This window comes from Leopardus geoffroyi, chromosome C3 (assembly GCF_018350155.1).
Source record: "Leopardus geoffroyi isolate Oge1 chromosome C3, O.geoffroyi_Oge1_pat1.0, whole genome shotgun sequence".
Classification (NCBI taxonomy): domain Eukaryota; kingdom Metazoa; phylum Chordata; class Mammalia; order Carnivora; family Felidae; genus Leopardus; species Leopardus geoffroyi.
In genome coordinates, this window is record NC_059338.1 from 71,068,693 (window position 1) to 71,086,519 (window position 17,827).

A 17,827-nucleotide genomic window follows, 5' to 3' on the forward strand; every position below is an offset into this window, starting at 1 on the left:
CCAGCTCCTAGAGGCCACCCGCACTCCTTGCCACGGGGCCCCCTCAGCAGTGGGGACTCTCCTGGGCATGGAATCTCCTTCACCAGGAAGAGACCTATTCTTTTAAGGACCCACCTGCTTCAGTGAGTCTCATCCAAGGTAATCTCCCTTTATTCCTCAGCTGTGCCACATAAATAACCAAATCATGGGGTAAAATCCATTTTGTTCTGGGATTATGTAGGGCCCGTGACCTCGGGGGCCTTAGTATTCTGCTCACAGACCAGTCCCGGCCACGACTGCCCTGAGCCTGTCACGCCCTTGAGGTAAGATGTCTAGTCCTTTCAGAAATACTCTACTCCATCATGGTCAGAATCAGGACACTTCCTAGTTATAGGAACTATTAAAATTGTCACCATTTCCTTTGAGATTGAGCACGGGTCCCACCCCGTCCCCTGGGGCACTGCTGTCAGCCTCCCCTGCAGTCTGCTCTGTGAAGACCCCTGGAGCTGGCCAGGCCACACTGAAATAGCTGGGGAAGGGCGTGCAAATCCCAGGAGGACTTCGGGTCTACAAGTGGCAACTGTGCTGAGGGGGTCAGCAGGCAGGAGATGATGGCGAAGTAAACGCCAATCATAATACAAGGAAAGGACAGACAATGACAGCGGAGGCAGAGAGCTGTGCCGGTAGAGGGCACATCGCATGAAAGAAGGAAGTCCTTCATATGCTCTAAAATGTAAGCTGGGTGGTTACTCTTTGGGGTGGTTCCCCTGCGGCGGGGGTGTGCCGTGGGGCCCGCAGGTGGGGGAGCGTGCCGTGGGGCCTGAGGGGTATAGCATACTTTCCGGGCGGCCTGCCCTCCACCTGACACAGCTGCCCCCTGCCATCCCTGCCCCATCTCTGTGCCTCCAGCCCTGTCCTGATGCACTTGCCGACTTAGCCGCGTCCCCCGGACCCTGACCCACCACCCCCCCCCACCTCGCTGTGCAGCTCCTGCTATTTCTAGGCCAGAGGCGCCCCTCCCGCGGGGCAGCTCAAACAGCCACTGTCCTGGCCCCTTGAGATGTCCTGCTGGCTGTGTGACCACCTCGGGGACCGAGCCGTCACCCAGCCCCGTGAGCTGGCACGGGCGGTGGGGGGTATGCTGCAGCTGGGGGCCAGTGGGCAGCCAGATGGGGGATGGGGAGGCCTGGGTCTTTTACTCCCACTCCCTGCAGCACCTCCGTGCCAGGCTGGCATAAAGAAGCTTCCGTCCTCCAAGAGGACTCCAGGCTCTCGACAGGTCTGGGCTCCTCTAGTCATTTGGCCCTCAGGGACCAGAGGTCAGAGGTCAGGTGTGCCCTGCTCAAGGGGCCTTGGCTCTGACACCCGGAATGCAGCTGAGGCCCGGGGGCAGGGGCGGCCGCTGACCTCACAATGACGGGGTCTGCTACTCCTGGCCAGGCGACAGCTGCTGGCAGCTGCCCCCCCTGCTGCCGGGCATGTCCCCCCTCAGCAGCTACGAGGGTCTGCGGCGGGAGATCCAGCGGCTGGCCCAGGAGAATGAAGAGTTGCGACGGCTTGTGCAGCTCATCCAGGAGAACCAGGAGCTGAAGCTGGTGCTCCAGACCCGGGGCAGAGGCCTGGGCTTCTGTGGCTCCGGGCTCCTGGCCGAGGTGGCCACCAGCCCCCGGCTGCCCCGGCGCAGAACCATCAAGTTCAAGGATGCCGAAAGAGGTGAGGAGCGCCAGGGCCCGTGGGGGCTCTTCTCAGATGCCCATGAGGCTTCACTCATTCAAGCTTGTGCCAAGACAGGGGAAAGCGGCGGGGGCAGGGGGGCGGGGGAGTCCCTGCTCCCGTGGGGCGATGGCTCGTCAGGTGCGGGAGGTGCTGAGGAGTGATACGGGGGCCGGGGCCTCTTTAGGAAGGCAGCGGGGAGAAAGTAACATCTCTGAGAAAGTGACATTGGAGCAGGACTGCACCAAAGCGAAGGAGCCACAAGGCTGGGGTAGAGCTGAGGGAATGGTCCATGCAAAGGCCCTGAGGTGGCAGCGGGTCGAATGTGTTGAGGCACAGTGCTGAGGCCAGCGTTGGTGGAGTGGAGAGCAGATGAGGACCAGGAGGGTCTTCTAGGTCGGGGTCGTTCTCCTGGTGAGAAATCACAGGCTTGGCTAGAAGGGGGAGTGAACAGTGCCGGGGGCTCTGGATATACTTGGGCGGGTTGGGCGTGCTGGTGGGAAAGTGGCACTTGAAGGCAGTTCCTAGGGTTTGAGCAGTGCAACTGGGGCACTCCCCCTGGCACGGGCAGGCTGAGGGGACCCCAGCTGTCATGGGGACAGGCACCACGCTTCCCGAAAGCCTCTGGCTGTGCAGATCCACCGGGAGATACAAGTGGCCAGGGAGCATGTGGGCCATGTCAGTCCTGGCACAGTGTCCCGTCCCTGCTTCTGAGGGCCCGGAGATGTTAACAGGCAGAGAACGGTCTCTGGAGAGGCGGTTCAGGGAGTGTGGGCTGCTCCATCAAAACACCACAGGCTGACGACTTCAACCATCCACTTCCCACAGTTCTGGAGGCTGGAAGTCGGAGATCAGGGCGCCGGCACGATTCTTGGCGAGGCTCTATTGCTGGCTGAGAGTTGGCCACTGTCCGGCTGTGTCCTCACATTCTGGAGACAACCTCTTCCGTCTCTTGTTATAAGGGCACTAATGCCATTTTTGGGACCCATCCTCATGACTTTGTCACCCCCCTAAGGTCCGGTAGGCTTCAGTACAGGAAGTTAGGCAGGACACAGTTCAGGGCAGAGCAGAGGGGAACTTCTCAGGACACACGCGTCAAGAAGATGCGGTAAAGGGGGCTGGCAGGAGGGAGTCGGTGAGGCAGGTCAGGACCCCATGCAGAAGGGGCTTCCCAGAGACAGAAGTGGGGAACGGGTGGACGCACAGGGAGGCCAGAGGCCTGGGCACTGGGGCGGCTCAGGGGGCTTCTCTGGTCTTGCCTGATGTGATTTGTGAGCCTGGAGGCTAGTGGAGGTGGCAGGGGGCCTTTCCACGGACGTGCACCCTGAGGAGCAGAGCGCTTGGGGTGCTGCTGGAGGGGCGTGGGGGCGGGGCCTCTAGAAGACACGGTTGGGCGCTGAGGGTCACCAGCCGTGGGCTGAAGACGGGCGTGGGGGCGGCCAGGCTGATGCAGTGAGGAGGCCTGGCTGAGACCACAGGCAGCCTGGCTGAGTACGCACCCAGGGGTGGTGGTGTGGCTGGGTTGTTGGAAGCCTCTCCGGATGGACTCTCAGCTGAGCATCAGGACGAAGACGCTACGTCGGGGAGTTGGCAGAGACGGGCAGGTGGGACAGTCACCCAGTGATGGGGGAGAGTGGGCTGGATGCACCTGCTGTGGAGGCGTGAATGGAGACACGGTGGGGGCTGCAGGCGGGGGTCCTGCCTGGAGTGGCGCCGCCGACCACCATCTCGTGGTTAGCTCAGAGCCGGTGAGAGTAGAAGTTCCTGTGCGGTGGCCACAGTGACGGTCTAGGCATCCAGCTGGACGTGAGGGATGGGGAAGGTGACAGGGAGGTCAAGGGGGTGGGGGTCTGGGGTCAGTACCTTGGCTGGCACCTGCCGCCGGGGGCACAGTCATCTGGGCACGGTCACAGCCCATCCTCCTCGGCACACACGCAGGGCAGCTCAAGTCCTAGGTCCAAGCAGGGCTGGAGGTGGGGAGAGACCGACGGGAGCCTGCGCTGGTGGGAGAGGCCACGGGCCACCGTCAGAAGGCGTGAGGTGGGGTCGGAGGCCACAGACACTGCCACTGCCCTGAGTCGCTGAGTCTCTGTGTCTTTCTTGGTGCAGTTCTTTCCAAACCCCTCACCCCCCACCACGTGCACAGAGGGTGCAGAGGCGCTGGTCAGAAGGGAGCCCCCGCTGCTGCCCGGGGTGCGGTCCCACCTCGCTCTCACCTCCAGGGACCAAGCAGGCCTCCAGCACCAGCAAGGCTCCCAGGGGAGGGGGAAGTCTGGGGCTCGTGGGTGGGTGCCCCTGCCTGTCTGGCCATCTGGCCTGGCACCTTGGGTGAAGCCCCCTTCACCTTTGTTCCCTCTGCTTGGGTCTCCCCCCTCGCCCCATCCCCACTATTGCCCCCTGGGAGCTCTAAACGGCCTGCTCCAGGCCCTGCACGGTTGGTGTCCACTCCAAGCCTGGACACCTTCTGCCCGTGGGGAGACAGGCCAGGGTGGGGCACGCTTCGCCTCATCGTCAGGGCACCGGCCATGGCTTCTGGGGACATCAGCCCTGATGTTGTGAGGGTCCCGGGCGCCCAGCCTGGGCTGTGGCAAGGCTGGCCCTGGGCGGGCAGCAGCGGGGTTGACGGCTGCGGAGGGGCCCTTGCCCGCGGCCCCTCCACGACCCCCCTCCCCAGCCCCATCCCTCACGGCGTGACTGCCCCGCGCCAGGGTGCAGTCCGAGCTCGTCTGGGCTCTTACTTCTTTGGAGGGTGGCCTGCTCCGCCTTCCCCGGGGCACCTCGAGTGGCCGGCTGAACCGAGGTGGCCGGCGGCCGGGGACGCGCCAGCACGGAGCCGCCCCTGGCCCAGCTCGGCCCCGCGCCCCGCGGTGCCCCGGCGTGGCTCCCGGCGGAGGAGGGAGGCGGCTCCCGGCGAGCCGAGCCTGACGCAACCCGGAGGGCCGTGCGCGGCGGGACCGGTCGGGCGGGGGGCGGGGCCCGCTTCCTGGCGGGGGGAGGGGGGGTGCGGCGGGCAGGGCCGGGAGGGAGCGCGGCCCGAGCGGATCGCGAGCGCCTCGGAGCCGACCCGCCAGGTGGGCCCCGCACCCGGACCCTCCAGCGCCCCGCTTCTCCCCGTACCCCCACCCCCCACCGCCACACCGGCCGCGGGCCCCACCCCCTCCCCGGCACAGGCCCCGCCCCGTGCCCCCTGTCCCACTCGGCCTGGGCCCCAAGGTCGAGCGACTGGGGAAGTCACCTGCCCCCAGCCCCTGTGCCTCCTCGTGCTATAGGAGCCCAGACCCACCAGCCCGTGGGCTCCCCGGGGCGCCTCCGCCTCTGGCGGGTCCGGGGATTTGCGCCGCAAGCCGGGGCCCTGAGAACCGGGTAACGAGGGGCGTTAGGTCTGGCGCCCCCACCGGCCCGGCTGCGGCCGCGCCTCAGGCGGCGCTCTGAGCTGGGCCTCCAGCCCCGGGCTCGGCCCAGGGCGCCTCCTCCGACTTCCCCCCCCCCCTCCCCTTGCTCTCCTCAGCCCGGCTCTGCCCAAGGCTACCAAGCCGCGGGTGACCCCCGGGCCTGTCGCCTGATCTGCTGTCTCCGTCCAGTTCTCCCAGGACTGCCGGCTGAAGAGTCAGTGCTGGACTCCAGCCCTGTCACCATGGGCAGCCCCGAGGGGCGTTTCCATTTCGCCATCGACCGTGGAGGCACCTTCACAGATGTCTTTGCCCAGTGCCCCGGGGGGCAAGTGAGGGTCTTGAAGCTGCTCTCAGAGGACCCGGCCAACTATGCAGATGCCCCTACTGAGGGCATCCGCCGCATCCTGGAGCAGGTGGCCAGGGCAGGGCAGAGGGGCCGGCTGGGGAGGGACCTGGGACCGGGGCCTGACACTGACCCTGTGGTTCCCAGGAAGGAGGCGTGCTGTTGCCGCGGGACCAGCCGCTGGACACCAGCCGCATTGCCAGCATCCGCATGGGCACCACGGTGGCCACCAACGCGTTGCTGGAGCGGCGGGGGGAGCGGGTGGCGCTGCTGGTGACGCGTGGCTTCCGAGACCTGCTGCACGTGGGCACCCAGGCCCGAGAGAACCTCTTTGACCTGGTGAGCGCACCCACGCCAGCTGGTGGCTGCGTCGTGCAGCTCATGGTTTCCCAGGGATGCCGTGGCCCCTCGGGAGGGCAGCCCTTGGAAGGGTCAGTGTTGGCCCCAGGCTAGCAGCTTATAGGCGGAGAGAAGGTTCCAGACACTCCTAGCAGGCACTCTGTCCCCCAAGCCCTCAGAGTGATCACAATGTCTTGTTTCTGTCTGTCACCATGCCCTGTCCTGGGTCCTGGGTGTGGAGCACCCCAAGACATACCGTTCGGGGTGAAGGGTAGGAGCCACCCCCACTCTCCCACTCCCCTACCCCCACCCCTACTGCTGAGCTCCTCCAGGGAGCTGCCCTTGCGGGGGTGGCAGTTGGCTGCACTCAGGTGCCTGGGGGCAGAGAGCCACTCCTCGGGGGGGGGGGGGCCTTGCTGGGGCTGGCCCCGTCTGTGTCTCCTGGGCCTATGGACTGGACTGCCGGGACACATCCCCTCGCCCGCACTGCCCCACCCGCGCAGGACCCCAGCAAGGACCCTCGGGCCTGGGTGTCCTCTGAGCCTCTGCCTGTCCCCAGGCCGTGCCCATGCCTGAGGTGCTGTACGAAGAGGTGCTGGAGGTGGACGAGCGTGTGGTGCTGTATCGTGGGGAGCCAGGTGCAGGGACACCTGTCAAAGGTGCGGGTGCCTCAGGGCTGGGGGCACGGGGGCAGCAGGGTGGGCCTTTGACGGATGGTACCGGGCCTCCTGGCAGGCCGCACGGGGGACCTGCTGGAGGTGCAGCAGCCTGTGGACCTTGGGGCTCTGCGTGGGAAGCTGGAGGGACTCCTGTCCCGAGGTGTCCGCAGCCTGGCCGTGGTGCTCATGCACTCCTACACGTGAGCATGGCTTGGCCGGGGCTCTGGGCGGTGGGCCGGAGGCCGCGGGCAAGAGGCGAAGCGCCGTGGGGTCGTCATTACAGGTGGGCCCAGCATGAGCAGCAGGTGGGCGCACTGGCCCGGGAGCTGGGCTTCACCCACGTGTCACTGTCCTCGGACACCATGCCCATGGTGCGCATTGTGCCTCGGGGGCACACGGCCTGTGCCGACGCCTACCTTACCCCCACCATCCAGCGTTACGTGCAGGGTTTCCGCCGTGGCTTCCAGGGCCAGCTCAAGGTGAGGCCCCCTGCCGGCCGGCTCCGCCCGCCCCACCCCTGCCTGCCCGGCCCCCTTACTGGCTGCCGCTCTCCCACAGGACGTGCAGGTGCTGTTCATGCGCTCCGATGGTGGCCTGGCGCCCATGGAGTCCTTCAGCGGCTCCCGGGCTGTGCTCTCTGGCCCTGCTGGGGGTGTGGTTGGCTACTCAGCCACCACCTACCGGGTGGAAGGCGGCCAGCCCGTCATCGGCTTTGACATGGGAGGTACGGAGGCCGGACAGGTGGGGTCAGGAGGAGTCTCCACCGCGGCCCCGGGGCTGAGCAATGCTGGGCGTCCAGGTCTGTGCGGTGACTCCTCCCACCTCTCTCTCCTCCAGGCACATCCACCGATGTGAGCCGCTACGCTGGGGAGTTTGAGCACGTCTTTGAGGCCAGCACGGCTGGTGTCACCCTCCAGGCCCCTCAGCTGGACATCAACACAGTGGCAGCTGGTGGGGGCTCCCGCCTCTTCTTCAGGTCAGCCCCTGCACCTGGGTTGGGCACTCCCCTGCCCCCCGCCCCCAGCCCTGCCTCCCAACCCACCTCCAAGTCCCGTCCTCCCTGCCCCAAAGGTCCGGCCTCTTTGTGGTGGGGCCTGAGTCTGCAGGAGCCCATCCTGGCCCCGCCTGCTACCGCAAAGGTAAGAGCTGGTACCTGCCCCGCCAGGCCCCTTCCCACGCTGCCCAGGCCTACCTCCGCCCCCCCACCCCCACCCCGCCGCCCTTCAGCCCTGACCCTGCTGCCCAGCCCCCAACCCCCACACCCTGCACACCTCCCAGGGGGCCCTGTGACGGTGACGGATGCTAATCTGGTTCTGGGTCGCCTACTGCCTGCCTCCTTCCCCTGCATTTTTGGGCCGGGAGAGGACCAGCCACTGTCCTCTGAGGCCTCCCGAAAGGCCCTGGAGGCTGTGGCCGCTGAGGTCAACAGCTTCCTGACCAACGGGCCTCGCCCGGCCTCCCCGCTGAGCCTGGAGGAGGTAGCCATGGGGTTCGTGCGTGTGGCCAACGAGGCCATGTGCCGGCCCATCCGCGCACTCACGCAGGTATGCCCGCCTTTGCCCTCGCCTTCGCCTGCCCTGCCCCCCACCCCCTCACCTCCCGCTCAGGCAACCCCATCGGGGTGAGGGGTGGGGGACCAGACAGGGCAGGGCGCGCCACCGACCCCCTCTGGCTTCCCAGGCAAGAGGCCACGACCCCTCGGCCCACGTGCTGGCTTGCTTTGGGGGAGCTGGCGGGCAGCACGCGTGCGCCATTGCCCGAGCCCTGGGCATGGACACTGTGCACGTTCACAGGTACGTCTGGGAGTGGTGCGCCTGTCGGGGGTGGGGGGCTGGCTTTGGGAGGCACCCCCACATAGCCGAGGCCCCCGTCTACATAGGCACAGCGGGCTGCTGTCAGCGCTGGGGCTGGCCCTGGCGGACGTGGTGCACGAGGCACAGGAGCCGTGTTCCTTGCCCTACGCACCCGAGACCTTTGTGCAGCTGGACCAGAGGCTGAGCCGCCTGGAGGAGCAGTGTGTGGACGCCCTGCGGGCCCAGGGCTTTCCCAGGTGGGGCTCACAGGGGTCAGTGGAGGGGGGAGGTGGGCCAGGCAGGGGGCTGGCGGCATCCCAGCCACCCCCTAGTTGGCCTTCCTGCCCGACGTGCCAGGTGGCGCGGTCCGGGAGGGCTGGCGGACGTGGGACGGGAGTCCCCGGGGCACCGCGTGTGAGTGGCCCGCCCGCCCCGCTGCTGCAGGTCCCAGATCAGCACCGAGAGCTTCCTGCATCTGCGCTACCAGGGCACAGACTGTGCCCTCATGGTGTCTGCCCACCGGCACCCAGCCGCTGCCCACTCGCCCCGTGCTGGCGACTTTGGGGCCGCCTTTGTGGAGAGGTATGCCAGCTCTGTGTCCCGGGAGCCCTGGCGGGTGGCCTACCGGCCCGGCCCTGATCGTTTTCTCGGGGCCGGCGGACGTGCAGGTACATGAGAGAGTTTGGCTTCGTCATCCCTGAGCGGCCGGTGGTGGTGGATGACGTGCGTGTGAGGGGCACTGGCCGCAGCGGCCTTCGCCTCGAGGATGTTCCCAGGGCTCAGACCGGGCCTCCCCGCATAGACAAGGTGGGTGGCTCTGCCTTGGCCTGCCCACCCGCACCCGCAGGGACAAGGGGACGGGTGTGGAGGGGGAGAGGCAGGGAGGGGCTGCACCTGGGAACCTCACTCATCCCACACCCTCCTCAGATGACCCAGTGCTACTTTGAGGGGGGCTACCAGGAGACCCCTGTGTACCTGCTGGGAGAGCTGGCCTATGGGCACAAGCTTCAGGGGCCCTGCCTCATCATCGACAGCAACAGGTGGGCTGAAGCCTGGCCAGGGTGGGGCCATGGTGGGTACGGTTGCCGGGGCCTGGTGAGCTCAGGGGCCCTGTCAGGGGCTCTCTGGCCCGAGGCTACAGGAAGAGAAAGGACCCTGGCATCCCATTATGGTTGGGTGTCCCCCGGCCTGGGGATGTGGGGTCCCTATTTGGGACGGGAGGGGGGTCTGGCTCGGCGCCCCCAGCCTCTTGCGCCCCTGCCTTCAGCACCATCCTGGTGGAGCCAGGCTGCCAGGCAGAGGTGACTGATACCGGGGACATCCGCATCTCTGTGGGGGCTGAAGTCCCGAGCCTGGTGGGCGCCCAGCTTGACCCCATCCACCTGTCCATCTTCTCTCACCGCTTCATGAGCATTGCTGGTGAGTGGCTGCCCAGTCCCCACGGCCCTGCTCCCTGGGCAGAGGTAGTGCAGGCACGTGGCTGGCAGGCCGTGCAGAGAGAGACAAAGTGTGACCCAGGGAAGGGGCAGAAGTGGAGTCCCCGCTGGCGACAGGGCCGCCCTGGGACGGCCAGCCCCACCGTACCAGCCGGCCTTGGGCAGTGGGAGCACCTAACTCCCGCCAGCAGTCATGGGGCCTGAGATTGCCATCCTGTCTGTGGACGGAAAGAGGCTCGGCCCAGTGAGCCCTTCTACGCAGGGTCGGCTGGGGCTTGCTCGCCCTGAGTCCTGTGCCTCAGCACCGATTTCTTGCTGTGCTAGGCAAGGTGGAGAGTTGGCGTGGGGTACCGGGTTCTTGGTGAGACCCTGAGCAGGGATGGAGAGGAAGGGGGGGGCACCTCTCACACAGGCAAGACACAGGGCCCGCCTGAAGTCTCGCTGTGTCCGCCGGGCCACCACCGCCTTCGGGTCCTGGGTCTGGGTGTCAGAGGCCTTGAAGGCAGCAGTCCTGCCTCTTCCTCCTCTAGGGGTGTGCCGCGCCGGTGGGCGGGCGGGGCGGGGCGGGGCCGTGCCGTGGGCGGGGCGGGGCCAGCGGGTGCTCGCTCATTCTGTGCCCCCAGAGCAGATGGGCCGCATCCTGCAGCGCACAGCCATCTCCACCAACATCAAGGAGCGTCTGGACTTCTCCTGTGCCCTCTTCGGGCCCGATGGGGGGCTGGTGTCCAACGCCCCCCACATCCCCGTGCACCTGGGCGCCATGCAGGAGACCGTACAGTTCCAGGTTCGGCGGCCCACCTCTCGGCCTCCCTGACCCCACCCCTCGCCTCCGCCCCTGCCGCCTCCACAAGTGTCTTCTGGTTTCAGATCCAGCACCTGGGGGCCAACCTCCACCCTGGTGACGTGCTGCTGAGCAACCACCCGAGCGCTGGGGGCAGCCACCTGCCAGACCTGACCGTCATCACCCCGGTGAAGGCCGCTGCCTGGGTGTCTCCGGGGGTGGGGGTGGCGCGGGCTGCTAGCACAGCTCACTGTCGCTCTCCACCCCCAGGTGTTTTGGCCGGGTCAGACTCGGCCTGTGTTCTACGTGGCAAGCCGTGGGCACCATGCGGACATTGGGGGCATCACGCCGGGCTCCATGCCTCCCCACTCCACCACACTGCAGCAGGAGGGCGCCGTCTTTCTGTCTTTCAAACTCGTCCAGGGAGGAGTCTTCCAAGAGGAGGGTGAGTGGGAGTGGGCTTGGAGTGACCTCGAGGTCGGGGGAGGGTTCAGTGGACCAGGCCGTTTGGGGCGCTGTGGCAGCGAGTGAGTGGCGGAGGCCTGCCTTGAGGCTGGGGGAGCCGGGAGCGACCCCAGAGTGGTAGATCATCTTTCAGAGATGATGGGAGGCACTGAGGCGAACTCCTTCTGGGCCCAGGAAGGCTCGATGGTTTTGGGGGTGGGGAGCTGGCCAGGACAGTCACAGGACTGGGCACAGGAGGGAGAGGGGCTGTTTCAAGGTCAGCAGCTGCTCACGGTGGTGTCTGCCTTGTGTTTGCACTGGGTCTGTGGGCTACAGAGCAGTGAGGACGGGGGCCAGGGCCTGCAGACTCGCGGAGAACTTTCCTGGGCCTGCACTGGTCTGCCCTACACCATGAAAGCCCCCAGCCCATGTGCAGAGTAGATGGGGGGTTGAAGGCTTGGAGTGGGGAGTGGGGTAGGGGGCGGCTGCAGCTGTGCTGAATGATACTGACCCTCAAGCAGGGCAGAAGTGGGGGTAGGTAGGGACAATTGTTTTGGAGATCAAGGTTGGTATTTGATGGGATCTAGGGATGAGGATGAGAAGTCAAGTTCAGACAGCCGGAAGGTGGAGGGAGGCTGTGTCACTGAGTCGGCACAGAGCAGTGAAGTTGGGACAGAATCCCAGGGACAGGGGCAGTGAAAACAGAGCTGGTCTGAGGCTGCAGGTGTCTAGGAGCCCAGGCAGGCATCTGGGAGTGAGAGGAGGCAGCATGGGGGGGGGGGGTGTGTGACAGAGCCACAGGCTGCCATGGGTGGAGGACACAAAGAGAGTGACCCAGGCCTGGTCATTCCCTTGGTCAGTGTGTGTGGTGGGGGCAGAGGGCAGGGGGCAGGGATCATGGGAGGGATATGTGCAGGCACGTGACAGAAGATGAAGTGGCCAGGGAGCCTCAGCAAATACTGTAACCTAGGTTAGGGAGAGAGTCCTTGCCTGGGTCTCTGGGGCTCGCCCAGGGCCTGGTTCAAATTTGTTTGGAGGTGGGGCAGGAGTCCCAGAGAGCTAGCTGATGCTCTTGCAAAGTGGTTGAGAGGGGGCCAGTGAGGGCCATCGGACTGAGGGCAGTATGAGTTGGGGCCGGTGAGGGGAAGTGTTTCTTCTCCTGGGAGTGGGGAGGGAAGCCCAGAAAAGGCAGGAGGGAGTGGGACAGAAGGAGTTAAAGGTAAGAGGACCCCCCCCTGCTCCTCCTCAGGCACCTCCAGTTCCTGTGAGGTCACAGGAAAAGCCTAGGGTGCCCTGGGGGGCTGGGCTTTGGGAAGAAGGTTGAGCAGATGGCAGGAGGCTGTGGGTTTGGGGTGCCTGGGGTGGGTGTCAGCAGGGTTTTGGGAGGCCCGGGAAGGGCCGACATGGGGAACTCCCCATAGTGCCCAGCAGAGGAGGAGTAGGTATGAATCAGGGCACTGGGCAGCACAGCCCCCCATCCGACTGGTGGAGGGTGGCTCAGCGGTGACCCCATCCGTGCAGCGGTAACTGAGGCCCTGCAGGCCCCAGGCAAGATTCCCGGCTGCAGCGGCACGAGGAACTTGCACGACAACCTGTCAGACCTCCGCGCCCAGGTGGCCGCCAACCAGAAGGGCATCCAGCTGGTGGGAGAGCTCATCGGGCAGTACGGCCTAGATGTGGTGCAGGCCTACATGGGCCACATTCAGGTGGGCCTAGGGCGCAGGAGCAGGGGGCAGCTCTGTGCCTGCCCCCTGGCGGCCAGGCGGGGAGGTGGGCAGCCCCCGCCCACCTGGAAGGCAGCGTGGCTGCCGCTGAACGTCCTGTCTGCCAGGCAAACGCGGAGCTGGCTGTGCGGGATATGCTGCGGGCCTTCGGGACCTCCCGGCAGGCCCGAGGCCTGCCCCTGGAGGTGTCAGCAGAGGACCACATGGATGATGGTTCCCCCATCCGGCTCCGCGTGCAGATCAACCTGAGTCAGGTCAGGCCGCAGCAATGGGGCCATGGGCACCCGAGCGTGGCCGCGGGGCTGCTGCTGACCCACCTCTCTCCCCCACCCCCACCCCACCCCATGGGCAGGGCAGCGCAGTGTTTGACTTCAGCGGCACGGGGCCTGAGGTGTTCGGCAACCTCAACGCTCCGCGGGCCATCACGCTGTCCGCCCTCATCTACTGCCTGCGGTGCCTGGTGGGCCGCGACATCCCGCTCAACCAGGTGCGCGGCGCGTGCTGTGTCCCTGAGCGAGCCTGGGGGCGGGGTCGGCCCAACACCGGACTGGTCTAGGAGTGCGGGGGTAGGGCGACGTTTATTTCCCAATCGCCCTGAGAGCTGCCCTCCCCCGCCCCCCACCAGGGCTGCCTGGCGCCAGTGCGCGTCGTGATTCCCAGAGGCTGCATTCTGGATCCGTCCCCCGAAGCGGCCGTGGTGGGTGGCAACGTGCTTACGTCGCAGCGCGTGGTGGACGTCATCCTGGGGGCCTTTGGGGCCTGCGCCGCCTCCCAGGTGTGGCGGGTGGGTGGGCACGCTTGGGGCCGCGGGCTGAGAGGGTCTCGGATGCCTCCAGCCTAGCGCAAATGCCGTTCGCCCCTGCCAGGGCTGCATGAACAACGTGACCCTGGGCAACGCCCACATGGGCTACTACGAGACGGTGGCGGGCGGCGCGGGCGCGGGCCCCGGCTGGCACGGGCGCAGCGGCGTGCACAGCCACATGACCAACACGCGCATCACCGACCCCGAGATCCTGGAGAGCAGGTGAGTGGTGCGGGCGCGGCCGGGGCCGGGGCCGGGGCGGGGAGCAGGAGCCCGAGCCCGGGTGGACCGTTCTGAACCCCCTGGCTCGCGCAGGTACCCAGTCATCCTGCGCCGCTTCCAGCTGAGGCACGGGTCCGGGGGCCGCGGGCGCTTCCGAGGCGGCGACGGCGTCGTCCGCGAGCTGCTCTTCCGCGAGGAGGCGCTGCTGTCCGTGCTGACCGAGCGTCGCGCCTTCCGGCCATACGGCCTCCACGGTGAGCGGCAGCGTCCCTGGATCCCCGACTCCCGCCCCACCCATCCACTCCTGCACGGTGTCCTCCCCTCTGCCCGCCCTCCTCCTCTCTCCCTTCTTTGCCTCTTGCACGGAGTGGTTCCCTCTGCCCGCCCGCCGCCTCTGCCCCTCCCTTCCTTGCCTTCCGGGCCAGCCTCACTTTGCCTCTTCCCGCAGGGGGCGAGCCCGGAGCCCGGGGCCTAAACCTGCTGATTCGCAAGGACGGCCGGACGGTGAATCTGGGCGGAAAGACGTCGGTGCCCGTGTTCCCCGGGGTAAGGATTGACATCTGTCCTTCCTCATTCCCGCGCCCTCCATTGGCCCCCTTTCCACAGAGGGTGAGCAGAGTTGCAAAAATAACCAGCGTCTGAATTTAATTTGGTTTCCGAAGGAGAGGGCGCGCAGTGGGCCTCCGTGGGCCAGGCCGGCCGCCATGAATGCGCTGCCCCGGTGGGGATGGGACTGCAGCGAGAGGCAGGGTTGGGGGCGTCCATGCCCGCAGTGAGCCTGTCCCTCTGCTCCACAGGACGTGTTCTGCCTCCACACACCAGGCGGGGGCGGCTACGGGGACCCGGAGGACCCCGCCCCACCGCCGGGGTCGCCCCCGCAGCCCCCAGCCTTCTCTGAGCGCGGCAGCGTCTACGAGTACCGCAGAGCCCAGGAGGCGGTGTGAGGGAGGGCCCCCACAATAAACAGCGAAGTCACCGCGTTCCCGCGGCAGCCGGCCAGGCTCCCGCTCTGCGTCCGCGTCCGTCTTTCCAACTGTCGCCTGCGAGCCTGCGTCAGGAGGGCACGGAAACTCGGAGGCGAAGTCCCACGGCCAGGTGGTCTGTGAGCCCCGCCAGGGCGGTGCTGAACGTCACCTGTTCCACCTCCTGGGGGCGGGAGTCAGACTGAGGAGTCGCCCTAGCTGCAGCCGGCCCAGCGCCCTGAATTCTGGCACTTACTGGGCTCAGCGGGCCTCCGACCGCTCCCCGGTACATGATGTAGTCCAGGCGCCGGCCCCGCCAGGGCTCAGCCCGGCGGCCTCCGCCCAGAGGGCCCGCCAGGTAGCGGAGGCGCCCTTCCTCCTGCTCCAGGGCCCTGAGGAGGGGTGGTGTCACTAAGGCCAGGACTCCCCAGCGTTCTGGGCGGCGTCTGACCCCCAGGTCGCCACTCACCTCCTTAACATCTCCGGGGAGCAGGCCACCGAGTGGCGGAGGGTGGAGGTGCTCAGTATTGTGCCTAGGGGAGGGCGGGCGGAGGGCGGTGTCAGCGGCAGCCGCGGCCCTCGAACCGCATCCAGGTGGGCTCCCCACCCGGTTGCCCCCGTACCCAGAGCCCAGGGCTGATCCCGGCGCGTGTCCAGCCGGCAGGGGTCCCGGAAGTGGCTGAAGAGCTGGTGCTCCTGCTCCTGCGCGTGGTCTGCGGGGCGAGATCAGCGCGTGGTGGGCGGGGCGAGGCCGCCCCGCCCCCGCCCCGCCGCAGCCTGCCCTCACCTGAGGAGCAGTTGTCGAAGTTTAGGTCGCCCAGGAGCACGCTGAAGGCCACGGCCTCGCCACTCTCGCGGCTCTCGGCTTCAAACTGCTCGATCCAGTCCAGTAGGAGCGTCAGCTGTTTACAGCGCAAGGGCCCGTCCTCTGCAAGGGCGGGAACGGAAGGCTCAGCGGGGGCGCGCTCTCCACCCACCCCCCCCCAGGGGCTCGCGGTGCCGCGGGCAGTGAACCAACGGTCGGGGGCGCGGAGAGGCCAGACGGCCTGCCCACGCGCCGACGATCCCGTCCTCGGGCTCACCACTCGGCGCATGCAAGTGCGTGCAGTGCAGGAAGCCCACGACGCGGCGCCCGTCCAGGATGCCCACCTGCGCCTGCAACACCACGGAGGGCCCCAGCAACCGTCGCCAGTTCGAGCCCACGCCAGCCCTCTCCCCGCCAGGAGGCGCCGCGGCGGTTGGGCAGGTACCTGTGCGGAAAGCAGTCCCTTGGAGGCCAGCGCGTCCTCGCGACGTGCGTGGGGGAAGGACCGGAAGGCGGCGCGCAGCAGCGGGTAGCGCGAGGCCAGCAGCAGCCCGCTGCCGAGCAGCTTGAGGTGTGGCCCGGGCTGCAGGCCACACGAGCCCACGTCGTGCAGCACCGGGCCCAGACTGGGCGCTAGGCGGCTCACGAGGCGGTGCGCCGAGCGCAGGTCGAACACCTCCTGCAGGCACACGAACTCCAGACCTGCCGGCACCTCGGCTGTCAGAACTCCGCAGGGCGCCCCCGGCCCCGGCGGACTGCTGCCAGTGGCCCCATAGCGCGAGGGCCGCAGGCCGGCGAGCAGCGCGGCGCCCACAGCCTCGGCCCGCCGCTGGCTGTGCTTCAAGTTGCTGAAGCGCGCCAGCCCGTCGGGGAGCAGGCACAGGTTGGCGCTGAGGAAGCTGAAGCAGCGCGCGGGCTCGGCCGGGGGGCGCCAGGGCGCTGGGGGCTCCCAGCACTGCGGCGGGGGCTGGTAGCAGAAGGGGCGGCGCCAGGTCTGCAGGAGCAGCCAGAGCGGCAGCCCGAGCAGGGCCAGGGGCAGGGCGACCAGCAGCAGCAGCAGCGCGGCCCCAGCGCCGGCAGCGGCTTTCAGCCGCCGCAGGCCGCTCGGGCGCGCGGTCGGCGCGCAGCAGCCCAGCAGCCGGTCCAGGGCCCAGTAAGCCGGGAAGAGCAGGGCTCGAGCCAGGCGGTGGAGGGCGTGCAGTCCCGGGTGCGGGAAGGGAGAGGGCCGTGGGGCCCCGGACGCTGGGGGCCAGTCCGGAAGGGGCTGCATGATGTGCGGGGCTCCTCCGCCTCGCGGCGCCCCTGCGACCCAGTCGCTGCCAGCGTGCGTCCGCGGGAGCTGCGGGGGTGTCACGGGGGTCAAGGTTACGTGGCGCCACCTGTGCGCGGAACGGCGTAGGTGCTGTGCCCCGGGATCGCTGCGGCGCGGGCGCAGGCGGCAATCGGCGCGCCCGGGAAGCCGCGCTCTCCTCTCCCGCGCGGAGTCTGGGCGGCCGTTGGAGGGAACAAAAGGGAAAGCGAAAGAGACCCTGGTTTCGCAGCCCCGCCCCCAGAGCCTCCTCGCCCCACTCTGCCCCGCCCTCCCCTGTACGCCACCGGGAGAGCCCCCAGACCTGCCCGACGCGAGCGGGGATTGGGGTGCAGCCTACAGCAAATGGAGAGCGACCCTCTTTAGTGCAGGCGGGCGCAGCGCCGGTGGAGGCAGTGCGGTGCGTGCTGCGTCCAGCTCCCTCCGCCGGCCCGCAAGTCCGCGCGGAATTGCCGGCGCCCTCCAGCGGCCCTGACTTCGGGGTCTACCCCAGCCCCACCCGTCTCCCGGGGTTCAGGTGTCCCGCAACTGAGTTCAAAGACACAGCTCCAGAGGAGGGACGGACTCAGAACGCCCTAATCTGCCACCCAGTGAGAGCCCCGCAGAGCTGCCCTAAGAGGCCTGTCCCCCGTGGTGACAGACCGCTCCGTGACCCTACCTCGAGGAGCTTCCAATCGGGAGGTGAGGGGCCGTTGGTGCGGATTTGCGCCGCCGCAACCTCAGGACACGTGAGCCACATGGAAATCAGCTCCCCATCCGGGGACCCTCTTGTACCTGTTTCCTTGGTCCCCAGGACCCTGCTGCCCCGCTCTCTGTCAGGTGCTGCCGGGCCCTGCTTGGGCCCGCATCTGAATCATTTGAGCCGTGAACCACAGCCCACCGCTCTCCTGGTTGGGTCTTAAATTGCCCAGGAGTTTGGATCTGGGCAGCCATTCACGACTGCTGCCAGGGAGGAGGAGGGACTTCTGCCCCCCCACCCCCCACCCCCAATTCTCCAGGAATCCCTGATCCCCTTTAGAAACCAAGATCTGGTGCTGGGCGTGTTCACCGCGACAGTTGTGTCTTGCTGCTAGGCCTTGTCGGCAGACAGAGCTAGGAGATTTCCGTCTCTAGATCTCACACTT

At 67.5% G+C, this 17,827-nt stretch overlaps 2 protein-coding genes and 1 long non-coding RNA gene across 5 annotated transcripts; 1 reads left to right on the forward strand and 2 right to left on the reverse strand.

The window, feature by feature from the left end:
• Positions 1-185: 185 nt before the first annotated feature.
• LOC123586434 lies at positions 186-4,800 on the reverse strand. The gene is made up of 2 exons (XR_006706782.1): positions 4,431-4,800; positions 186-3,692 (listed from the first exon to the last, which is right to left on the reverse strand). It is a non-coding gene; the product is annotated as an uncharacterized LOC123586434 (long non-coding RNA).
• On the forward strand, positions 1,586-14,631 carry OPLAH (5-oxoprolinase, ATP-hydrolysing). 3 transcript variants are annotated; one of them, XM_045455497.1, is made up of 27 exons: positions 1,586-1,692; positions 5,274-5,497; positions 5,575-5,766; positions 6,326-6,425; positions 6,502-6,625; positions 6,709-6,904; positions 6,984-7,149; positions 7,263-7,401; positions 7,497-7,564; positions 7,704-7,969; positions 8,106-8,218; positions 8,305-8,475; positions 8,663-8,800; positions 8,887-9,025; positions 9,146-9,258; positions 9,486-9,637; positions 10,278-10,438; positions 10,522-10,623; positions 10,706-10,880; positions 12,401-12,585; positions 12,711-12,857; positions 12,956-13,090; positions 13,229-13,378; positions 13,470-13,627; positions 13,721-13,881; positions 14,076-14,173; positions 14,425-14,631. In XM_045455497.1, the coding sequence occupies exons 2-27, from the start codon at positions 5,327-5,329 to the stop codon at positions 14,569-14,571; spliced, it is 3,867 nt and encodes a 1,288-aa protein (XP_045311453.1). In that variant the 5' UTR covers positions 1,586-1,692; positions 5,274-5,326; the 3' UTR covers positions 14,572-14,631. The 3 variants fall into 3 exon arrangements, with proteins under 3 accessions (XP_045311453.1, XP_045311452.1, XP_045311451.1); XM_045455496.1 differs by lacking the exon at positions 1,586-1,692 and adding an exon at positions 4,681-4,763; XM_045455495.1 differs by lacking the exon at positions 1,586-1,692 and adding an exon at positions 4,900-5,055.
• Positions 14,247-16,895, reverse strand: LOC123586408 (sphingomyelin phosphodiesterase 5-like). Its single transcript, XM_045455627.1, has 7 exons — positions 15,840-16,895; positions 15,672-15,744; positions 15,377-15,517; positions 15,213-15,302; positions 15,059-15,122; positions 14,846-14,981; positions 14,247-14,773 (listed from the first exon to the last, which is right to left on the reverse strand). The coding sequence occupies exons 1-7, from the start codon at positions 16,662-16,664 to the stop codon at positions 14,681-14,683; spliced, it is 1,422 nt and encodes a 473-aa protein (XP_045311583.1). The 5' UTR covers positions 16,665-16,895; the 3' UTR covers positions 14,247-14,680.
• Positions 16,896-17,827: the final 932 nt, after the last annotated feature.